At 42.7% G+C, this 18,765-nt stretch overlaps 1 protein-coding gene across 2 annotated transcripts in view; it reads left to right on the plus strand.

The window, feature by feature from the left end:
* akt1 (v-akt murine thymoma viral oncogene homolog 1) overlaps positions 1 to 18,765 on the plus strand; it is a 39,213-nt gene that overhangs the window by 18,587 nt on the left and 1,861 nt on the right. For both annotated transcript variants that reach the window (XM_050061480.1, XM_050061479.1), the window contains exons 3-13: positions 3,990 to 4,118; positions 7,283 to 7,394; positions 7,701 to 7,827; positions 9,471 to 9,602; positions 9,740 to 9,805; positions 10,370 to 10,438; positions 10,582 to 10,707; positions 12,383 to 12,511; positions 15,743 to 15,957; positions 16,118 to 16,205; positions 16,442 to 16,544. In XM_050061480.1, coding sequence (XP_049917437.1) covers positions 3,990 to 4,118; positions 7,283 to 7,394; positions 7,701 to 7,827; positions 9,471 to 9,602; positions 9,740 to 9,805; positions 10,370 to 10,438; positions 10,582 to 10,707; positions 12,383 to 12,511; positions 15,743 to 15,957; positions 16,118 to 16,205; positions 16,442 to 16,544 — 1,296 coding nt within the window. The remainder of the gene's footprint in view (positions 1 to 3,989; positions 4,119 to 7,282; positions 7,395 to 7,700; positions 7,828 to 9,470; positions 9,603 to 9,739; positions 9,806 to 10,369; positions 10,439 to 10,581; positions 10,708 to 12,382; positions 12,512 to 15,742; positions 15,958 to 16,117; positions 16,206 to 16,441; positions 16,545 to 18,765) is intronic.

An 18,765-nucleotide genomic window follows, 5' to 3' on the forward strand; every position in this document is an offset into this window, starting at 1 on the left:
TTGGCCATAATTATATTATATTATATCGGAATTATTCTACATTCCAGTGGCAGCTGCGTAGGATTTGTGATCGCCTTGTATTATCCAAATATTTCCAATAACTCCAGAGTGTTGAAAGTCCAAATTTATTGGGAAAAAAAAGATGCAATTATTTCCAAAATTCATTTTTCCCTGCTGTCAAAAAACTTTGCTTATCTCACACAAAAGAAGGCATGCACCCGTATTAATAGGGTGGTCTAGCAGCACCTTAAATTCCATTTATTCATTAAGAAAGTTGATTTAATAAAAAGACTAACTCATTTTATTTGATGAATGATTTTTTTCAAATTGAGGATTTTGTTTGAGAATTTTATTTCATTTTTTGGGGGGGTGATGATGATGTCAAATATTACAAAAGACATTCAAAGCTTCATTTGAAAACTTCAATAGAAGCTTTGAATGTTAAAAAAAAAAAAATTTAAAAAGAAAAATGATATTCGGTTCAGCCGTACAAGGCTTCATCCAGCTGCATATGGTCAACTGAAGTGTCCTTTTCCTTTCCTCTCCACCTTAAATGTTGACAGAAAAAAAGCCAAATGGAAAATCTCCCGTATGACTTTGCTGCTCATGTCATCACGTTCTCCAAAAAAAATTTATATAAGAAGCAGGAAGAGGAAGTTCATAATTTTGAGGTGACAAAAGTGACAAATCTTAAAGTTACATTCAGGCAGTGTTGCAAATTCTTGTCCTCTCCTTAAATATTTTAGGACGTACACTAAACAGACGAGACATCACTAGCTGTTGTTTGGTCTGTGATGTCTCAGGCATGATCTGATATCAGTTTCATAAGCGTGCGTTTGAAGGAGAGTAACAGAAGCTCATATTGACAGATCTTCTACCTCTCCCTTACAGACACACACACCCCCTCTCTCACACACACACGCCACACTTCTGTGTTAGCGGAAATGGGGCAATTAAGGACAGCTTGCTACAGCTCTGCATGGGGTTAATATGCGGCTCCGTAATTAAAAATAAATTACACTTTTCCTGTATAAATATTCAAGTCCCTCTCCACTGTGTGCCACTGCCTTGTTATGGTATGTAAGCTATTTTTTTCCCCGTCTGCACAACATCTGGCGCGACATTTCCTGAAGCATCACCGGAATAAATTGAGTTTTGTCTGCCTACGAGAGATTCATTTGTGCGACGCTGGTGTGTCTAAGTGAATGGGATGCACACGCATGGCTTGAGGTTATGGGTGTTGTCCAGAAAATTGGAATTGTGGAAAGTTTTATTTGAAAATCAAATTGAGGTTTTGGCAAACACGAGGCTGGTGTGAGAAAATGATTGATAGGGAAGAGACAGAAGAGCGGCCGCGGTTCATAAAACAGTAACCTAAAATATAGATGCCAATGCTTTGATGCCTTTTTACAGGTCCTAGGGAGCACTACTACATATTTGTGGCTTCAGAGATAGCTGTACAAAAGTTAATAAATTGCCTCAGTTGATGTAATTTGAAAATGAAGCAAGGTTAGTTAGGGCCAAAAAAAAGTTTGAAAAGTTTGATAATATAAAAACCCTGGGTGTATGAAGATGTAAAGAAGTGAGCTCTTTAGGCTGCTCCTCATCTTCTTGAAGCAAGGACCACAATAGAAAAAGTTATTAATTTAACTTTACTGTGTTATCCTCTGCATTTTAAGTTGATATGAATTTGGTGCAATGTATGTATGACCTTGTATGTATTTGTTTAATAATGTCAGATACATCAAATCATAAAAAATAGCAGATTGAGGCCACATTACCTGCTACTAATGACCGGTGGGGGAAAAATCAATACAGCATAGTCCTGTGATATTTTTGTATGGCAATATCTTATTGTCAAATGGACACCAAGTTTTGATTTTTTTTTTAAATTCTATCAGTTATTTAGATTGCAAATAAGAGTCCACTAGATACATTTTGCTGCAATAAAAATCATTGAAATTAGATGAACAGACTGAAAACTTTATCTAATTAGATAAAACTGATGTTGACAAAGTTTTCCTTTCGGGACAAAATTTGCAGTTCAAAAAAAGAAATAAATCACGATATATTGCAATATATTTTATCGCAATACTCAGCATATTGCAACACATTTAAAATCGCAGTAATATTGTAATGTGCCTTAAGTATGGTGATAATATCGTATTGTGGAGCCTTTGGTGATTCCCACCCGACTACCAGTATAACACAGGCAAATCTCCAATCGAACTGTTGACGGTCAAGTTGCATTGTGGTTAATGTTGGTGCCCTGTTTTGACCAATATGGTTGCAGAACAACCACCGCTCCACCCAGCTTGGTCTTGGCAAGGTGCTGGAAACATCAATAAGTCCAAAGTGGTAGAAAAAGATTTCCGCACACTTACACCTATGCAGTGTTTCACTTTATTGCTGAGCTTTCAGTCTATTTGACGTCCATCAGAGCATACATTCATCAGATGTTTGTTCTGATGAAGGTCAAATAGACCGAAAGCTCAGCAATAGGGTGAAACACTGCATATATGGAAGTGTGCGGAAATCTTTAACTACCATTTTTGACCAAGATGGTTAAAAAGAGGAGAAGTCACAGCATCATATTGTGTCTTATCATTAGGGTGTAACACGTGCGGAAAAATTTGGCCTGCAGTTGCCAAGAAGCTCAATAGTTGGCGCACTATCATAGAACATGAGGATGATTGATTTGTTTCACTGATGCGTCCACAGTCTGCCTTGGTTTGGTATATATTTAAAAGATATGGGTGACAATTACAATTCTGCAATTACTGAAAACGTGTTTAATAATAGACCTGAAACAAATGCTTTCTGTATGCAAACGTTCTATTGTATATCGGCCGCCATCCATTCGAACATACCCAAAAAGTTCTAAGTCAAAGAGCGTTTCCCAGCCTTCATTGAATAGCTTTAATTTTGACAAGGAAGAAGAATGTGTAGAATAAAACAACAATCTCTGGTTCTGCTGCTTTGATTTTGATAGTTTTTGTTTTAAACTGTTCATGTTGAGTGTAACAGTGTTCGAGAAGTGCAATGTTATCTGGTGGAGTACTCTTGTAAAAGACCAGTAGGATTTAGTGGCACCTAGCAGTGAGGTTGCAGATCCCAACCAACTGAAAGCCGTCCGTCCCACCTATGGTAGCCTTCAGGTCCTGCAAAAACATGAAATGCCCTCTCTAGAGTCAGTGTTTGGTTTGTCCACACTGAGCATCTAGAGAAACATGGTGGTGCAACGTGGCTGACTTGTTCCCTATATAGATTAGAAGGGCTCATTCTAAACTAATGAATAAACAACAATTCTTATTTTCAAGTGATTATACACTACACACAGTTATGAAAAATATATTCCATTTTTGCCAATAGATTCCTATATATCCCTCACACTGCATCTTTAAATACACAGAATATTAACTGTAAATAAGAGTTTTGTCTGAAGTAGACAATAACTCTTTTGGAAGAGAGCATTTCTTTCCTTCCTGGTAGTGTTTGTCATCTTGGATCTTAAACTCTACCTTGCCAGTTCGAGGAAACAGTAGGAGGATAGAACAGTTTTTGGACAGTTTGAATGTTTCCTGAGAGTCTCCATAGCAAGTGACTGCTGGAAAGAGGACAGACGGGGCGGGGGAAAGGGTCCTGACTCCTACTAAAACCACCATTTGTCCTGCAGCTGACCTACACTAAAAGAAAGACGGTGACAAGGTGGTCATTTTAGGGAGCACTAGTGAACAGCATAGTAATTAGATTGCAGGAAATGAGTTGCACCTCTGGGAATTAAAACCGAGAGAGAAAGGACTGTTTTGTCATTAATCATGAAACCACAATGTAAACAAAATGGTTGTGCGTGGGTCAGCATTTTGAGAATGTTTCATTTAGGGGGTTGTGCGTGAGCAGAAACCCTCTGAAAATATCTATTGCTTTAAGTTGTTTTCATCTCATCTCCTGTAACTCAGCAGTCCTTTTCAATCTCTTTCTCATATCAGGAGAATACATCAAGACCTGGAGGCCGAGGTATTTTCTCCTGAAGAGTGATGGTACATTCATTGGCTACAAAGAGCGACCGCAAGATGTTGACCAGCTGGAAACCCCCTTAAATAACTTCTCTGTTGCACGTGAGTATCTGCTTCAGAGAAACCACTGCATTTTTTCCCCTCTGTTTCTTGGCAGCTTGTTTTACCCCTTTTTTTGTTTGCTTCTTTCTTGTTTTTACTTGCATTGTTGTAACAAATATGTTCGCATACTTGTTTTGATTTTACATGTCTTTCCTATCCACCCTGGAAAGTAATCATTAACAGGAAGAAACTGTTTAGAAAAGCATGCCCAAATGCATGTGAGGTAAAAGTATGAAAGGGAGTCCTCCCTTATATTACAACAAAGTATCCCTTTATCATTGTGTGTCATCCTAAATGATTATGAATAGAGACATTAGCAAATTGGCTGTAGTGTCATCGCAACAGCTTCACTGCAAGTTTCGTTCAATAGGGGCACCGCTCCAGGGCAAAGCAAGCTCTGTCACTGAATGTGCATGCAAGATGTTTGGCTCTTGACATTAATACATCGGATGCCATTCTTCTTCTCTGTGTGTGTTTCCCCCCCAAACTCTCGGTTTTTATGCTGTGACAGAAAATCACAACAACAACAAAATGCCCAGAGCAGCCCAGCCCACTCCATCTTCACATCAGAGAAAGTTGCTGTGATAAGCTGTGCAGATGACTGAACACAGCAATTAGACAGCATACTGTTTGTTTAACAAAATGTTTCCTCTCCGACACTCTTGAGTTATCGTGGCTATTAGCCGCCTGATTTCAAGTATTTATCTGGGCGCCGCTCTGAGGCTCTGTCTCCATCAGCGGTGGCTTTGCTTTTTGTCACCATTGCGACCCCACCACAGAGGACACATGGTGCGCTGCTGCTGACGGGGCTGCTGCAGCTGGATTACATATTCAGCCTGATGGAGCCATGTTGGATCTCAGTGGTGGTCCACTCCCCTGTCCTCCATCTATCAGACAGAGGCCATTTTGTGTCACGTTCTGACATATTTGCTGACATGTTTCATTTGGGAACAGATGTTAATGTGAAGGAGGTGCAGATGGAAATCTCTGCTTTCTAAATTCAGTTATTAGACTGTTGTGAGTAATTGTTTTGCAAACTGCTTACAAGACAACTATTTGCTGCAAAAGTGTGAGAATGGAGCAAACAGAGGGAAAGGATGCGATGATGATTTGCTTTTTAAAAGCTCCATGATAAGAATAAGTAAAACTTGTACACGTCAAATATTTTCTGGTTTCAGCCTCTCTTAAGCTGTTCACTGTAGATTTAATAAATTTGGGTTTTGACATGTTGGTCTGAGAAAAACGAACACTTTGAAGATTTCATTCCTCGTTATTTATCTTTGGGGGAAAACAAGTGATCAATTGTAGAATTACATACTTGACTGTATTTAATATTAGAATTTGTATTTATTGATGTCTTTATTAATGCTAGTGAGTTGAGGGTTTTATGTGATACTACACAGACTCCAATTTTTATCTGACCCTATGTTACCAAATGTTAAAGGGATACTTTGCCAATTTTCAACCAGCTTTGTATCATAACAATGTGGGTAATATGTCTAAAGAAGCTTTGGTAAACTTCCCTACATTTTACCAGCACCCAGATTTCCCTGCTCATCTCTCAACTCGAATCCGCTGGATGGCGTTTCTTTTTCAAGCTCTGATCAAACTGTAAAACTAGGCAGTGCTAAGTAAATATAAACCAAGATTCTGTTACTGCGGTGCCTATTTCTCGCTTAAAATGTTTTCAGAAACATAAGCCCTTTTTAAACAGGAATTGTGCAAATTTGCAGGAAAGCCCAATCAGTCTTCTTTCAGCATTGGCAGTATAAAAGCAAAATCGGGGAGTGCAGCAAAATGCCACCTGCCTACTTTTGTTTATACAGAATGTGCCTTTTTCGGGTCAATGGGGGGCGTGAGCAAGTAACAAAACGTGTGGCTCAGCGTGTGACGTAAACAGTGACGTGGGAGGGAAGCCGCGGCTGGTCAGTCCTTCTGCGATTTTCTCATAAGTTGGCCCGTTCTTCACCGTCCCCGTCACTTGACAATTAATGGCCTCTTCGTTTGCGAGGACAAGGAGGGCGCGCAATTCTTTATCTCCCCAGTTGCTCATCTTTACAGTGTCTGTCAGGTTTGCGTTTCCGTCTTGCTACTTGCTGCTCGTTCATTCCTACTATCAGCTGTTTCCTGTTTTTCCACCACCAGTGGGTCGCACGTGCGGCATCATCAACAGCTCCTCCCACAAGTCTTCAACAGACCCTCCCATTACTGAAGGCCGCCTTGGTCTGTTTAAACTAAAAGGGTTCCGCCAATATGACTACTCTACGAGGCGGAAAATTGGGCACCTCGGATCAACTCACCAATTCGACTCTGTGTGTCTAAACACTCGCAGCTTGCCGGCAAAACGGCCCAACATTCGCCAAAAATCTGGCAGTGTAAAAGGTGCTATATTAGGAAAATTGTTTGACTGTAATTTGAGGTTGTTTGTTTCCAGCCGGCTGCCATATTGTTTCCTGTGTCAAAACGGCCAAGCTTGATTTACGTCGGCCACCAGCAGAAGGGTTTATTGCTCTGTGGTGCAGTGCATTGTGGCAGTTGTAGGTTTTCTACCTCTTGAGCAAAAGCAAATTTCACAGCCCTTTTTTCTGTTCACTGGTCACTGTTCTGGTCACTTAAAACCAATATCAAAAGTATCTACTACATAGACAACTTTATGAAAAGACTATCTTCCCAACAGTAAAATACTTCTGTAAGTTGTATTTTGTTTGTCAAGATTGTTTTTTGGCATTTTTATGCCTTTATTTGAAAGTGATAATGGAGGTAGACAGGAAATGTTGGGGAAGAGCAGGAGAATGACATTCAGCAAACATTCCAGCCAGCAGGGAATCATCCCGGGGACTTGCTGCTCAGGGCATTAGCACTCACGTGGTACGTTCCCTAACCACTTGGCTATTGGGTCGTCCAATAGCCAAGTGGTTAGGGCCGAATTTTAAGTTTTAAAGGCGCTGACAAGTTACGGATCGGAGCTGTTTTCCTCCACCAAAGTGCACCTGTTCTTTTCCAAATTGGCCGACAGTGTCTGTTAGGGTGGCGATAAAGATAAATGGCTATAACTGTGGGTCTGTCTCTCCCCTCTGCTCCCCTATACACTGGCCCTTCTCGCTGTCTCCCTCCCTCCTTCCCTCCCTCCCTCCCTCCCTCCCTCCCTCCCTGGCTGTGGTCAGAGTGCCAGCTGATGAAGACGGAACGGCCCAAGCCCAACACATTTATCATCCGCTGCCTGCAGTGGACCACTGTCATCGAGCGCACCTTCCACGTGGAGACCCCCGAGGAGAGGCAAGCGAGAAGCACACACCTCTCGGCTCACAAAGCAGTAAAACACAAATCATTTACATGCAGAGAATTTGCCCCTGTTGCTAGAAAGCAGTTAAACAGCTCTGTTTTTCTAACATGTAGCAGCACACACAAACGTACACATTCAATCATTGTTATGCCCTCGCGCAAGGTCCACTGGCTATTGGCAGAACTCACACTTCAAATTGCCTTCCTGTTGATAAGAAGACAATTACATGATTGGGCTGCTGGGCTTGCATGATGGTAAATGGGCTGATGTAATCTTTCTGCTGCCTGTGCCTCCCTCAGGGAAGAATGGACTAAAGCCATCCAAGCAGTGGCTGAAGGCCTGCAGAAACAAGAGGAGGAGATGATGGACTCCTCTCCGGACCCCATGGACATGGAGGTCTACCTGACCAAACCCAGACAGAAAGTGGTACGGCCCATGTACACTCTGCTTTGTGTCTTCTGCTCTCTGCTGTCCCTCTCTGTGACCATCACCACAGACTTTTAAGTCAACCACCTTTATTCCTCCCCACCCTGAGTATGTCCTGGACAAATCGTCAAAAAAATTGTCCTGGGTCTTTTCCCTAAACACTTTCTCTTGACCTCAATGGAAAAACTAATGTGATGAAAGAAAGATGTGAAGGAGAATTCATAAGGACTTAGAAAAAGACAACCGTGGTGCTATGAGAAACTGACAGTTACACTAGGCTCCATAATTATGCAACAGTAGAGGTTATTGAAGAGGGTCTGCTGTGGTAAAACTACAATGTTCTGAAGATAGACTACTATAATCTTAAATACTTTGCCCTGTGCAATTTGACGTCATTTCATTCAGACTATATAAATGTGGACAACCCAGCCAGTGAAAAATATTACTTCATTACAAAGGTTAAGGTTTAGGTATAGGCTACCAGTCACAAAAGTGAAATGAAATAGTTGTCACATTGAGAATGGTCGCTCATGCTTACCCTCCTGCCCACTGATATTAATTCACATCAGTGGTTCTCATACTGTGGGGGGGACACAGAGCCTGTGCACGTGTGGTATGGATGACCATGGGAAAAATTTGGAAATAAAGTTGAATGAATGTGATTTATGTAGGGAAAGTAAACAAAAGAGTTTGTTGATGCTGTCACACTGACCTTTACTTCACTGCAATTCAACATGGATCCTTTTTTATAAGTTGTTCCCCAATTATTATTAATGATTGATTAAAAAAGAATTGTGGGGAGGGAGGTGAACTTTTTCAGCTTCTGAAGGATGGCAGAAAAAGTTTGAGAACTGCTGATCCACATGAATCCCAATTTGTGTAATTGTATAAAAATAATTGTTAAATTTATGCAAGATAGGCATGAAGTGTTTTCATGAACAGCTGAATGGTGCTTCGCTTTAAATGTTGCTGCCACAAGGAAATGTGGGACGGCATTATCTCCTTTCCTTTCGTAAAGGATGGTCCAGTGTACTCTGTGCTAAAGGAGGAAGGAAATGAAGCATTGAAGCACCTTTCATTAGCAGTTAGAGAATTTGCACACTCTTATCATGGCTGCCACTTAGATACTTCTGGGTTATATCACTTACTTAAGAATCTTCTTAAGCAAAAAAGAGCATTCAAATACAGCCTAAGTCTTTCACGCTGACCATTACTCTGCCCCTTCGTCCAGCTCTGCCTTATTTGCACTTGCACCACTTCAGCCCACCTTCCTTCGCCTCTCCACAGCTACTTTCTGCTTTCCCAACATCAGCCGTGGGTGGCTTAACACCAGATAGTATGTCTACCAGGTTTCACAACCCCCACATGTGTCATGACATAAAGGTCCAAGGCTGCAGGATTGGATGTCCCCCACACAACCATTTTCAACATTCTCCTTAGCGCCAGGGTCAGAGGTTAACTGAGACACAACCACATTTAGGCCGAACCATTAAAGGGGTGGAAATTGCATGGTGGGTGAAATGGTGCTTTAAATGCTTCTGTGTTGTTGTCAGCAGGATTGTGTGCCTTGGCTAGTTAGAGCATGAGTTTGTTAATGCTTCTGTTTGTAACCAGATGCCACTTTCTCTCCTCTGGCTCTCCAGACTATGCACGACTTTGAATACCTCAAGCTCCTGGGAAAAGGCACTTTTGGCAAAGTTATCCTGGTAAAGGAGAAGGCCACAGGACGCTACTACGCCATGAAGATCCTAAAGAAGGAGGTGATCGTAGCAAAAGTGAGTGGATGCCAATGAGCAAGTGAAGGGGAGGGAAGACACTGGTGGGAGGGCAGTGCAGCAATGACTGATACCTAAATGGTTAGCCATTGTAAGAGTTACACAAACAGTCTTTGTGGCTTTTTTTTTTTTTTCAGGATGAAGTGGCGCACACACTCACAGAGAACAGAGTCCTCCAGAACTCAAAGCATCCGTTCTTGACAGTAAGGAGCCCCTCCATATACCTAAACCAAACCTTATTTTAACTCACACAGATCCTCGGGTGCCTCTTCAATCCAACCCAGCAGCATCCATTCAGAAAAAAAGGCGCAGTTGTACCAGGAATGTTTTGAAGAGCTGTTTGCACAAAGGCAGCAGTCGAGTTGGGCCTTTTATAGCCACACTGGACGTTCTTTTTTTTATCAGTTAACTCTTTCTCTGTAAGTCTGAGGTGGGTTGTAGTGAAAAGCTCCTCCAAAATGTGAGGTCTGAGTGGTGGGTGGAGGCAACACATAATGTGATGTGCTCTGTGCAATGAATGGGACCAATGTTTGCCTCACAACAGTCGATGAAAAGACCTTACACACTGGAAACACTATGCTGTAGTTTTTTTTTTAAATTCCTTTATCATTACATTTGTGTTTAAAAATGTAACTGAGGGGTCAAAGCTGCAACACGCACTGTGATGTTTCATGTTACAATCAGCTGTTTAAAGGCCAGCTTCCTCTTGAATTCGCTGAAAAACATCACCAAGTTCTGCTTTGAGCGTTCTTGTTCTCTGTCTGCAGGGACTGAAATACTCCTTCCAGACACATGACCGCTTGTGCTTTGTCATGGAGTATGCAAACGGTGGTGAGGTAAACCATTTTAACCATCACAAAATCTGCACCTGCAGGTGAATAAGAATACTTGTTAGTGTTCCTGTTTTTCTTGGACTGACCAACTTTCTCTTCATCTTCCCTCTGCCCTCTTACTGTCAATCTCCCCTGTTTCCCCTCAGCTTTTCTTCCATCTGTCAAGGGACCGTGTATTCTCAGAGGAGCGGGCACGGTTCTACGGTGCAGAGATAGTGTCAGCGCTGGACTACCTGCATGCTGAAAGGAACGTGGTCTATCGAGATCTAAAGGTGGGTGGGGAGACGCATCTTCATCACTTTCTCTCATCCCGGTTGTCAGCCGCTCTCCTGTCTTTCTCTTTCTCAGTTTCCCCCCTTCCCTTCATTTCTCCCCCGGCAGGATATAAATAGGGTTTGCTTCCATCGAGAGCAGTGGCAGTGGCCAGGCCTTATTGATCTGCCTCCCCCAGATCAGTCTCCAGACCTCACTGCAGCTGGAGGGAGGCTCGGTCCATACGCTTACTGCAGCTAGACAGAAATAACCACAAGTCCTCTTTGAACACATCGCCACCGTCTCCCGTTATAGCATGCGCACACTGTTCTCAGCGGGGGATTTTTGTGCACTTTGAGCGTGATTGACGTAATTTTATATTCTGGCAGTACAGCACTATTAGTCAACAGAAAGAAAATGTCCATCATCCTAAAGTAAAGACACTGCACAGTTTGAGCTGCTCTTTTTTAAACAAAACTCTCTACAGATGGGATCAGAGATGGATGCTGTAGACTGACGTGTTTGGGTTTAGGAGGGCTGCGGGAGGTTATCGGTGTTGCAGTGGGCATATGTAGCCCTACTACTTCCAGCTGATAAAACTATACCAGCCAGGTCAGCACAGCACTCCCTCCCTCCCTTCCTCCCTCCTTCCCTCCCTCTCTCCCTTGGGTTTATGAGGCAGGCTCCCAGCCTGCTAGGGTTCTCCTGAAAATGCCATGGTAGCAGGATTGGAGGATGTGCTGACTCTGGCCAGGCGCTGCTGGCCACGTGTGAGCTACAGCTGCCAGGTGACTTTAACTGAGGGAGAGAGAGAGAGAGAAACAGAGCGGGAGGGAGGACACACTGATATTAAAATGAGTGCAGCCTCAGGTCATGACATGCGTGATGCACATCTTTACTGCCTGTAGGTCGGTTTACCTGTACATATAGTCACTACATACATTTCCATCCACATTGTAGGGAATTTTTAACCCTTGCAAGAAAAATTTTACACTGAGCTGTGGTGGAAAAGTTGTCATGTTGAAAAAGAGAAGATGCTGATAGAAACAGATTATTCATCTAGATCTTTGTCATTTTAATTCCATCAGTTTATTCTACTATAGAAACGCTACCATTTATTGTTATACGCCTCCGCCCCACTAGAAAGCCCATCATATTAAAGATATACTATGCATGATTTTCCTAAAAAGCAATGTATGTCCTCATACAGAAGTAATCCCTCTCAGCTTTCACTCACAACCCACTTGAAGTGTGGGGCAGTGTATTTTTTCTGCAGAGCCTCTGCCCTCTACTTTTATTTTCTCATTTTCTTCTTATATTCTGTGTTTGCGACATTTATGGGTTTGTAACAGAACAGCGCCCAGGTCAGGTCAGGGCTTTATAAAAAGGTATCGACCAGGTGCCAGACAGTGAGCAGCAGGCATCCAAGAGACACAGTACTGAAAAAAAAAATCAAATAAAGTGAGGTGAAACGCCAAACGAGAGTGAATCTGGGGTTAGTTTTTACCTTCATCTTGACTGGCGAGCATGTTTACAAAAAGTAACCAACAATCCTGCATAGCATACCTTCAAGAATAAAGAGAATTTGGGTATAGATGGTTAATACATCTCCAAGAATTATTAAATTAAATTATTAAACAGTGAGTCATTTTAAGATGCTACTAACGTCCATTTTATGTCTGCTTCCCCCCTCAGCTGGAAAACCTTATGCTGGACAAAGACGGACACATAAAGATCACAGATTTCGGCCTGTGTAAGGAGGGGATCAAAGACGGTGCCACCATGAAAACCTTCTGTGGGACGCCAGAGTACCTAGCACCTGAGGTAACCACGACGGTGACTCAGTCTGAAATATTGACTTCACCCTTTATTATAGCAGTCAGTTTAAGTAGGGACATACAGATGGATGACAAATTAAAGGAAAAACAAACATGAGGTAACCTTCAGGTCACTTTAGAGCTGCCAGAAGAATTTCAAAGTCTCCGAAACCCTATGGTGGGAGGAACATTGTTCTTTGACCACTGAAGAAGAAGGAAGAAGGAAGACAGCGCTCTCTGTTAAAGGACTCTGAATTGCTTGAGATCAAACCATCCAGTAACCCTTTGTGCCCTCCAAGGAAGCATGTGCATTCAATGAGCTCTCATGGCCATAGTGTTACTTGATAAACTAAAACAAATAAGATCATTTTGATTGGAGCAGATAAAGAATAACACAATACTGCCTTGCCCAATAATTAAAGTTAGTATTGTCATACATGACACGAGTAGATTCCAAACAGATATGTAGCGTGTGTTGTTGGATATCAGAGGATGAGAAGCATGTGGAAGAAAGGCAGCTGTCCCAAAAATGCCTTTCTAATCTCCAGCTGAAGTCTGTGAGTTAATGAGTGTGAGTGTGCCCAGGGCAGGGCAGCCTGCTCTCATATTTGCTGTATGGGGAGGGGTGTGGCTACTCCCTGTTGCGTGCAGGTATGACAAGTGTTGGAGTGGGCTGTGTAACCCGATATCGCATTGTGAGCATTGGCGGTGTGTGTGACTAAGTACATGAGTGTTTGCGCTAGCCCCTTGCCTGTTGCCGTAAAAATGTTTTCCGGGAGAAGGGTGTCCGTGTTGACACAGTTGTCGTATCGTTGTTTTTAGCCTCCATTTGGAATTTTCTAGTTGGGGGTGGAGGAGGGGTGATTGGCTGGCAGAGCCCTAGGAAACGTGAGCTTCCGCCCCTAGACAAAAAAAACAAAACAACACCACATTGGCTACAGCTGTTGCGTGGCACCAGGGGAGCCACAGCCCCACTGCTGCCTTGGATGCCTCGCTTGACCTGGGCAGAGCTATCCCACAATGCTTCAGGCTGCCTCATCAGTCAGACCAAATCTGCCTCTAACCATCAGCACCAGGCCATCAAGGCAAAGGGCCGGGCTAGTGTGTGTGTGTGTGTGTGTGTGTGTGTGTGTGTGTGTGTGTGTGTGTGTGTGTGTGTGTGTGTGTGTGTGTGTGTGTGTGTGTTTTTGTGTGTGTGTTTTACTCCCTCACACCTGGATAAGCATAAAAAAAAAAAAAACTTCTATAAACCTTTTTATAGAGTTCCCCACCTGTCCATCCTAAACTCCGTCTAGCCCTCTCCGCTCCTCCACTGAGCAGCGCAGTCTATGACAGCTCCAGCCTCGGCAGCGGAGAGCAGGGAGACATCAGGGGGCGTTGCCATGGCAACAGGGTCGCTGGCGAGTGTCTCTATGGAGTGCGGGCCAGGCAGTGTTACAGGTTGTTCTGCAGTAAACAATGACCTTGTTGTGTGTGCTGCACAGGAATGCTGTAACGTCTGGGAATATTCCACCCAGAGCAGGGGGGGGTGGTGGAGGGAGAGAGAGACCCAATCTGCCTGACCAGTTTGTCTCTGGCGTAAGGAGTGGGACAAATTCATTTTGTCACTTTTATTAAGTAGTTATAAGAAGAAAACCATTATTGGCTGAGGGAATTGGCTTTTAGCGAATATCTCCAAAGAGGACTGTGGACAGGTTTAATCTAGCTGCTGAAACTGATCTGGATTCACGAGCTCGGGAGATAAATGTTTGTCTGTTCAGAACTTTGAGAGCAAAAGAAGTGCAGTGTACAGAGTAGAGCTCCGGAGCAACAGCAAGTGTTTGTGCTTTTATCCGCTCTCTCCTCCCTCTCTCCTCCCCCTGTCTGTGCTCCTTTGGGGCAGTGTAACAGTATTAGTTTGGGGCTGGGGCCCAAGCAGGCAGGCAGGCAAGCAGTCCTGGTTACGTATATGAGGGATGAGCTTGGCTCCTGCGCTCCTGGCAGCTTCACAGCTGTGGCGCTCTTCTACATATATGGGGCAGCTGCGGGCCCAGCTGTCGCACGGTGTGAATCACACGACAGCGGCGCTGGAAATAGAGACGGCCCAGTAATCCTAGCCCCACACCGGCTTCACGTTACTCCCCCTGCCCTCCCAGTCCTCCTCCTCGATGCTCACCACTCACCGCAGCGCCAGGCGGTGTGCCCACAGACACATGCACTGCTGCGTGCGCGTTCGCACACACACAGTAGTTTTGTTCCTTTTACGGACACATCCGTCCATCTGTTTTCCAGGACCCTCTCTCTCGGCCTGTGCACTGTTGTGTCCATATCTAATTCTATTAATCCGCCCACGTCTTTTTACCGAAGTTTCTATTCTTAGGTTTGAATTGCCCAGCATCACGCTGCTCGAGGTTTAAGAGAACAGACTGTTCTCCTTGTCTTGATTTCACCTTCAACATCCGCCTGGCGAGGTAGAATCCAGTACATGTCCCCAGAGACCTTGGAACAACTCTGCTCAGCAGCACATTAGTCATGCAACAGGTTGCGCTGTTCAGTGAGCACAACACTGGAGGAGTTTGTCTCATTAAGAACTGTCGAGAAAAGTCATCCTATGGAAATAATAAGGCTAAATATTTCCCCCTCTCGGGTTGTGTTCATTGAGCAGCTTGTTTGTAGGACTGGTCTGTGTTTGTTGCCACACATTTGCTTATTTAAGCGACCCACACCTCTGCTGCTTGTTGATCTGTGTGTGTGTGTGTGTGTGTGTGTGTGTGTGTGGAAGGCCCTGTGGTGATTAAATATGCAGGGCTCCAGGGGAAACTCTATCCTTGCTCCTAATGTGAGATGTGAGTCAGTGCTGGCTTGGGCTGCCTCAAAAGCCCAGACCAGGGGGAGAGCAGGTGATTTTGGTGAGGGTGGGGTGATGGGGGGGACAGTTGCTTTAGGGTCTGTATGTCCAGCCTAAAGAGGTGCTGTCTTCACAGCCGTCTGATGTCCAAACACAACCTTATTGGTTGAACCCTAAAGTGTTGCCGCAAACCCGTAGCAACTGAACATTTTTTAGCTTATAGTACAAATATTCAGTAAAAAAAAAACACAGATAAAAGATAAATTCTTCACTATATTATTATAAAGTAATGTTGTCGTATGAAAGAATATAAAACCCACATACTAAGCCCCCTCCCCACATAGTTACATGACTTATGAGCATCCCAACAGCTGCGTTAAATAAATTTGTACACCTCTCCTCGTCCCCAAGGTGCTAGAGGACAACGACTACGGCCGTGCTGTGGACTGGTGGGGTCTGGGGGTGGTGATGTACGAGATGATGTGCGGCAGACTGCCTTTCTACAACCAGGACCACGAGAAGCTGTTTGAGCTCATCCTCATGGAAGACATCCGCTTCCCTCGGACGCTCGGCCCCGAGGCACGCTCGCTGCTTTCTGGCCTCCTTAAGAAAGAACCAATGCAGAGGTGAGGAGCCTCAGTCGGACTCATGGAGTTGTTTATGATGTAAAAATGTGCTTGTGATATATGCTTATGAACGAAAAATGGAAATAAATGTATTAGAATTAGAACCAAAATTATCATGCGTCATAACACATCCTGATTTGTTCGTGTCCTTGTCTTCCAGGTTAGGTGGAGGGCCCGACGATGCCAAGGAAATCATGCAGCACAAGTTCTTCGCAGGAATTGAATGGCAAGACGTTTATGAGAAGAAGGTCAGTTTCTGAAATGTTTACGTTGCTTCCTCACTCTCTCATTTTCTTGCGACTGTCACCACTGAAAGGACACCCAGCTCAGATAAACATCACTCCCCCCAGGGATCAATGAAGTTACGTCAGTGGAAGCACCACCACCTAGAAAAGATGTAGATTGTCATCAGAAGAACAACTGTTACCAAACTGACTGACACCGCTGATGTGCTGATATGTTTGTCTCTTCTGCTCCCCAACAGCTGGTCCCGCCGTTTAAGCCCCAAGTAACCTCGGAGACGGACACACGATATTTTGACGAGGAGTTCACAGCACAGACCATCACTATTACGCCACCCGGACAAGGTAGCACCAAACGATACTCGCCCACACATCCAATATGCTTAATAAGACTTCACTTCTGTGGTGTAGCACAGCTTCAAATCATCAGACTTCTCCTCACTGTGGAGCTTTAGTGTTTGAATGTGACAGTGAGGCAGATGTGAGCTGTGGTGGACTGTGCAAGCGAAGATGAATTGCCACCTTACTTGTATAATAAATTTCCCTCAAACTCCTGAGACTTTATTAAGAATGAAGAATTACACTTTCAATTCACTCAAGATGAAAGCAGACTTCTCCCCCCAAAGGTTACTGAATTAGTGATCCTTTAAAAAAACAGTTACTGAACATGTTTCCATGTGAAAACCCTGAAATGTTTGTCACTGTCTCTTTTAATTTTCAGTTTCATATTAAAACAAAAGAACAAATGTAGTCTCAAGAGTTATCTTGAGTCTTTTCCTCTGTACAGAAGTTTGAGTCCTTGATGTAAAGCTTGAGTTAGTTTCTGGGGAGATTACATGTGAGCAAAGACACCGCTCTGCTGGCGTAAGAAGTCTCCCCTCTCCTGGAGAGCCAGTGCCATTAACAGTATCATGCTTCGGAAAGTCATCAAATACACGTGAGTCACAGCCAATGTGTAAATGAAGAGGTGACACAGTGTAAGAAATACAGTAAGGTAACAGATTGGCACCATATAGGATTATTGGGACTGTGTGATATTGACAAAATCAATTTTAAACATTTTAATGTTATGAGTCAAACATCTGATACAGAAAAAAAGTTGTGGAAATGGGGATGGAATGGCAAAGCAGGTGTAGCATTAACTGTTTATTTCACTCAGCAGAGACAGTCAAACTAGTTCAGAAAATTGTACCACTACTTGTTACTATAATGCAGCTTTTTTATTTTTAAAAACAATATGTTTATTAGAAACAAACAAATGGAAACTTCATCAACCAGAGCACACACTGAGACACAAATGAACAAAAATCACAAAGAACAACTTCTCAGACATAAAGCCATCTTTTGAACATGCATAAATCCTAAAAAATATGTTAATTAAAATTAAAAGTATTTCATTATCCTCAAAAAGTTGAGCTTAGATCACCCACATTGCAAGGTTTCCATCAGTAAGTACTCATTCCTCCGCTCCATCACCTGATAGATGCATACATTTCACAAAAGCAGTAAATGCTCCCCAAACCTTTTCAAACATACCTTGTTTCCCTTTCCATAAATACATCACTCTTTCTGCAGGAAATGTTATTAGCATTTGCCTAACCCAGGGGTCAGCAACCTTTGCTATCAAAAGAGCCATTTTTATTTATTTTTTTAATTTGTCTGGAGCAGCAATACATTTTTGTGCTTTATAATAAAGGTAACGTAGCCTGTCATGTCTAAATTAGCCTATCAATATGACAAATAGTTCTAAATGAGCATTCATTAATATGTTTTAGCACAAAGTGGCTGCTCTGCAGGGGGCTGTTTATGATGAAAAAATGAAATGAAAAATTTAAATTAAAATGTTAAAAAATAACTGTTATTCATTTCCATATATTTTTCTGTAAAAGCCACATAGAGCCACTGGAGAGGGGCTCCGGAGCCGCAGGTTGCCAACCCCTGGCCTAACCCAATAAGTAACTCTTGGTCTGTTAGTCTTTTTCCAAAACATTGTGATCGATCTTTTAGCATGCAGGAGACACATATCTATCAGTAAGGAAAAGTCAACATCCTACTACACAGTATAATAAGCAACGTCTAAGACAACATCTAGTCTGATACAACAATGCAACATTTTATCTCTCATTTATAGGAATAAATAGATTCATATGTACTTCTGCTTGCAGTAGGTGATATAGTTAAAGCCTTTGTCACACTACTGTATATGTAATCTATATCCGGTTTCCTAGTATAAATTATATACTATCATATACTGGAATATTGTACATTTTCTGGAAAATGTATATAAATTTAACTGACAGGAATGCCTTTTTTTGGTTTGTTCACTGAATTAAATACCAGGCACATCAAGAGACTGCATCACATTGATGTGAAAGTCCAATTAAAATTTCATTTCTTTTGCAATGAAAGTGTAATCTGGGCTCGTCTAAGCACAAATTCAATTTGATTCAATTTTATTTATAAAGCCCAGTATCACAAATCACAATTTACCTCAGAGGGCTTCACAGCATATGACATCACTCTGTCCTTGGAAACTCACAGCAGATAAGGAAAACTCCCCAAAAAA

The sequence above is a fragment of the Epinephelus moara genome, chromosome 14, assembly GCF_006386435.1.
Source record: "Epinephelus moara isolate mb chromosome 14, YSFRI_EMoa_1.0, whole genome shotgun sequence".
NCBI classification, from domain to species: Eukaryota; Metazoa; Chordata; class Actinopteri; order Perciformes; family Serranidae; genus Epinephelus; species Epinephelus moara.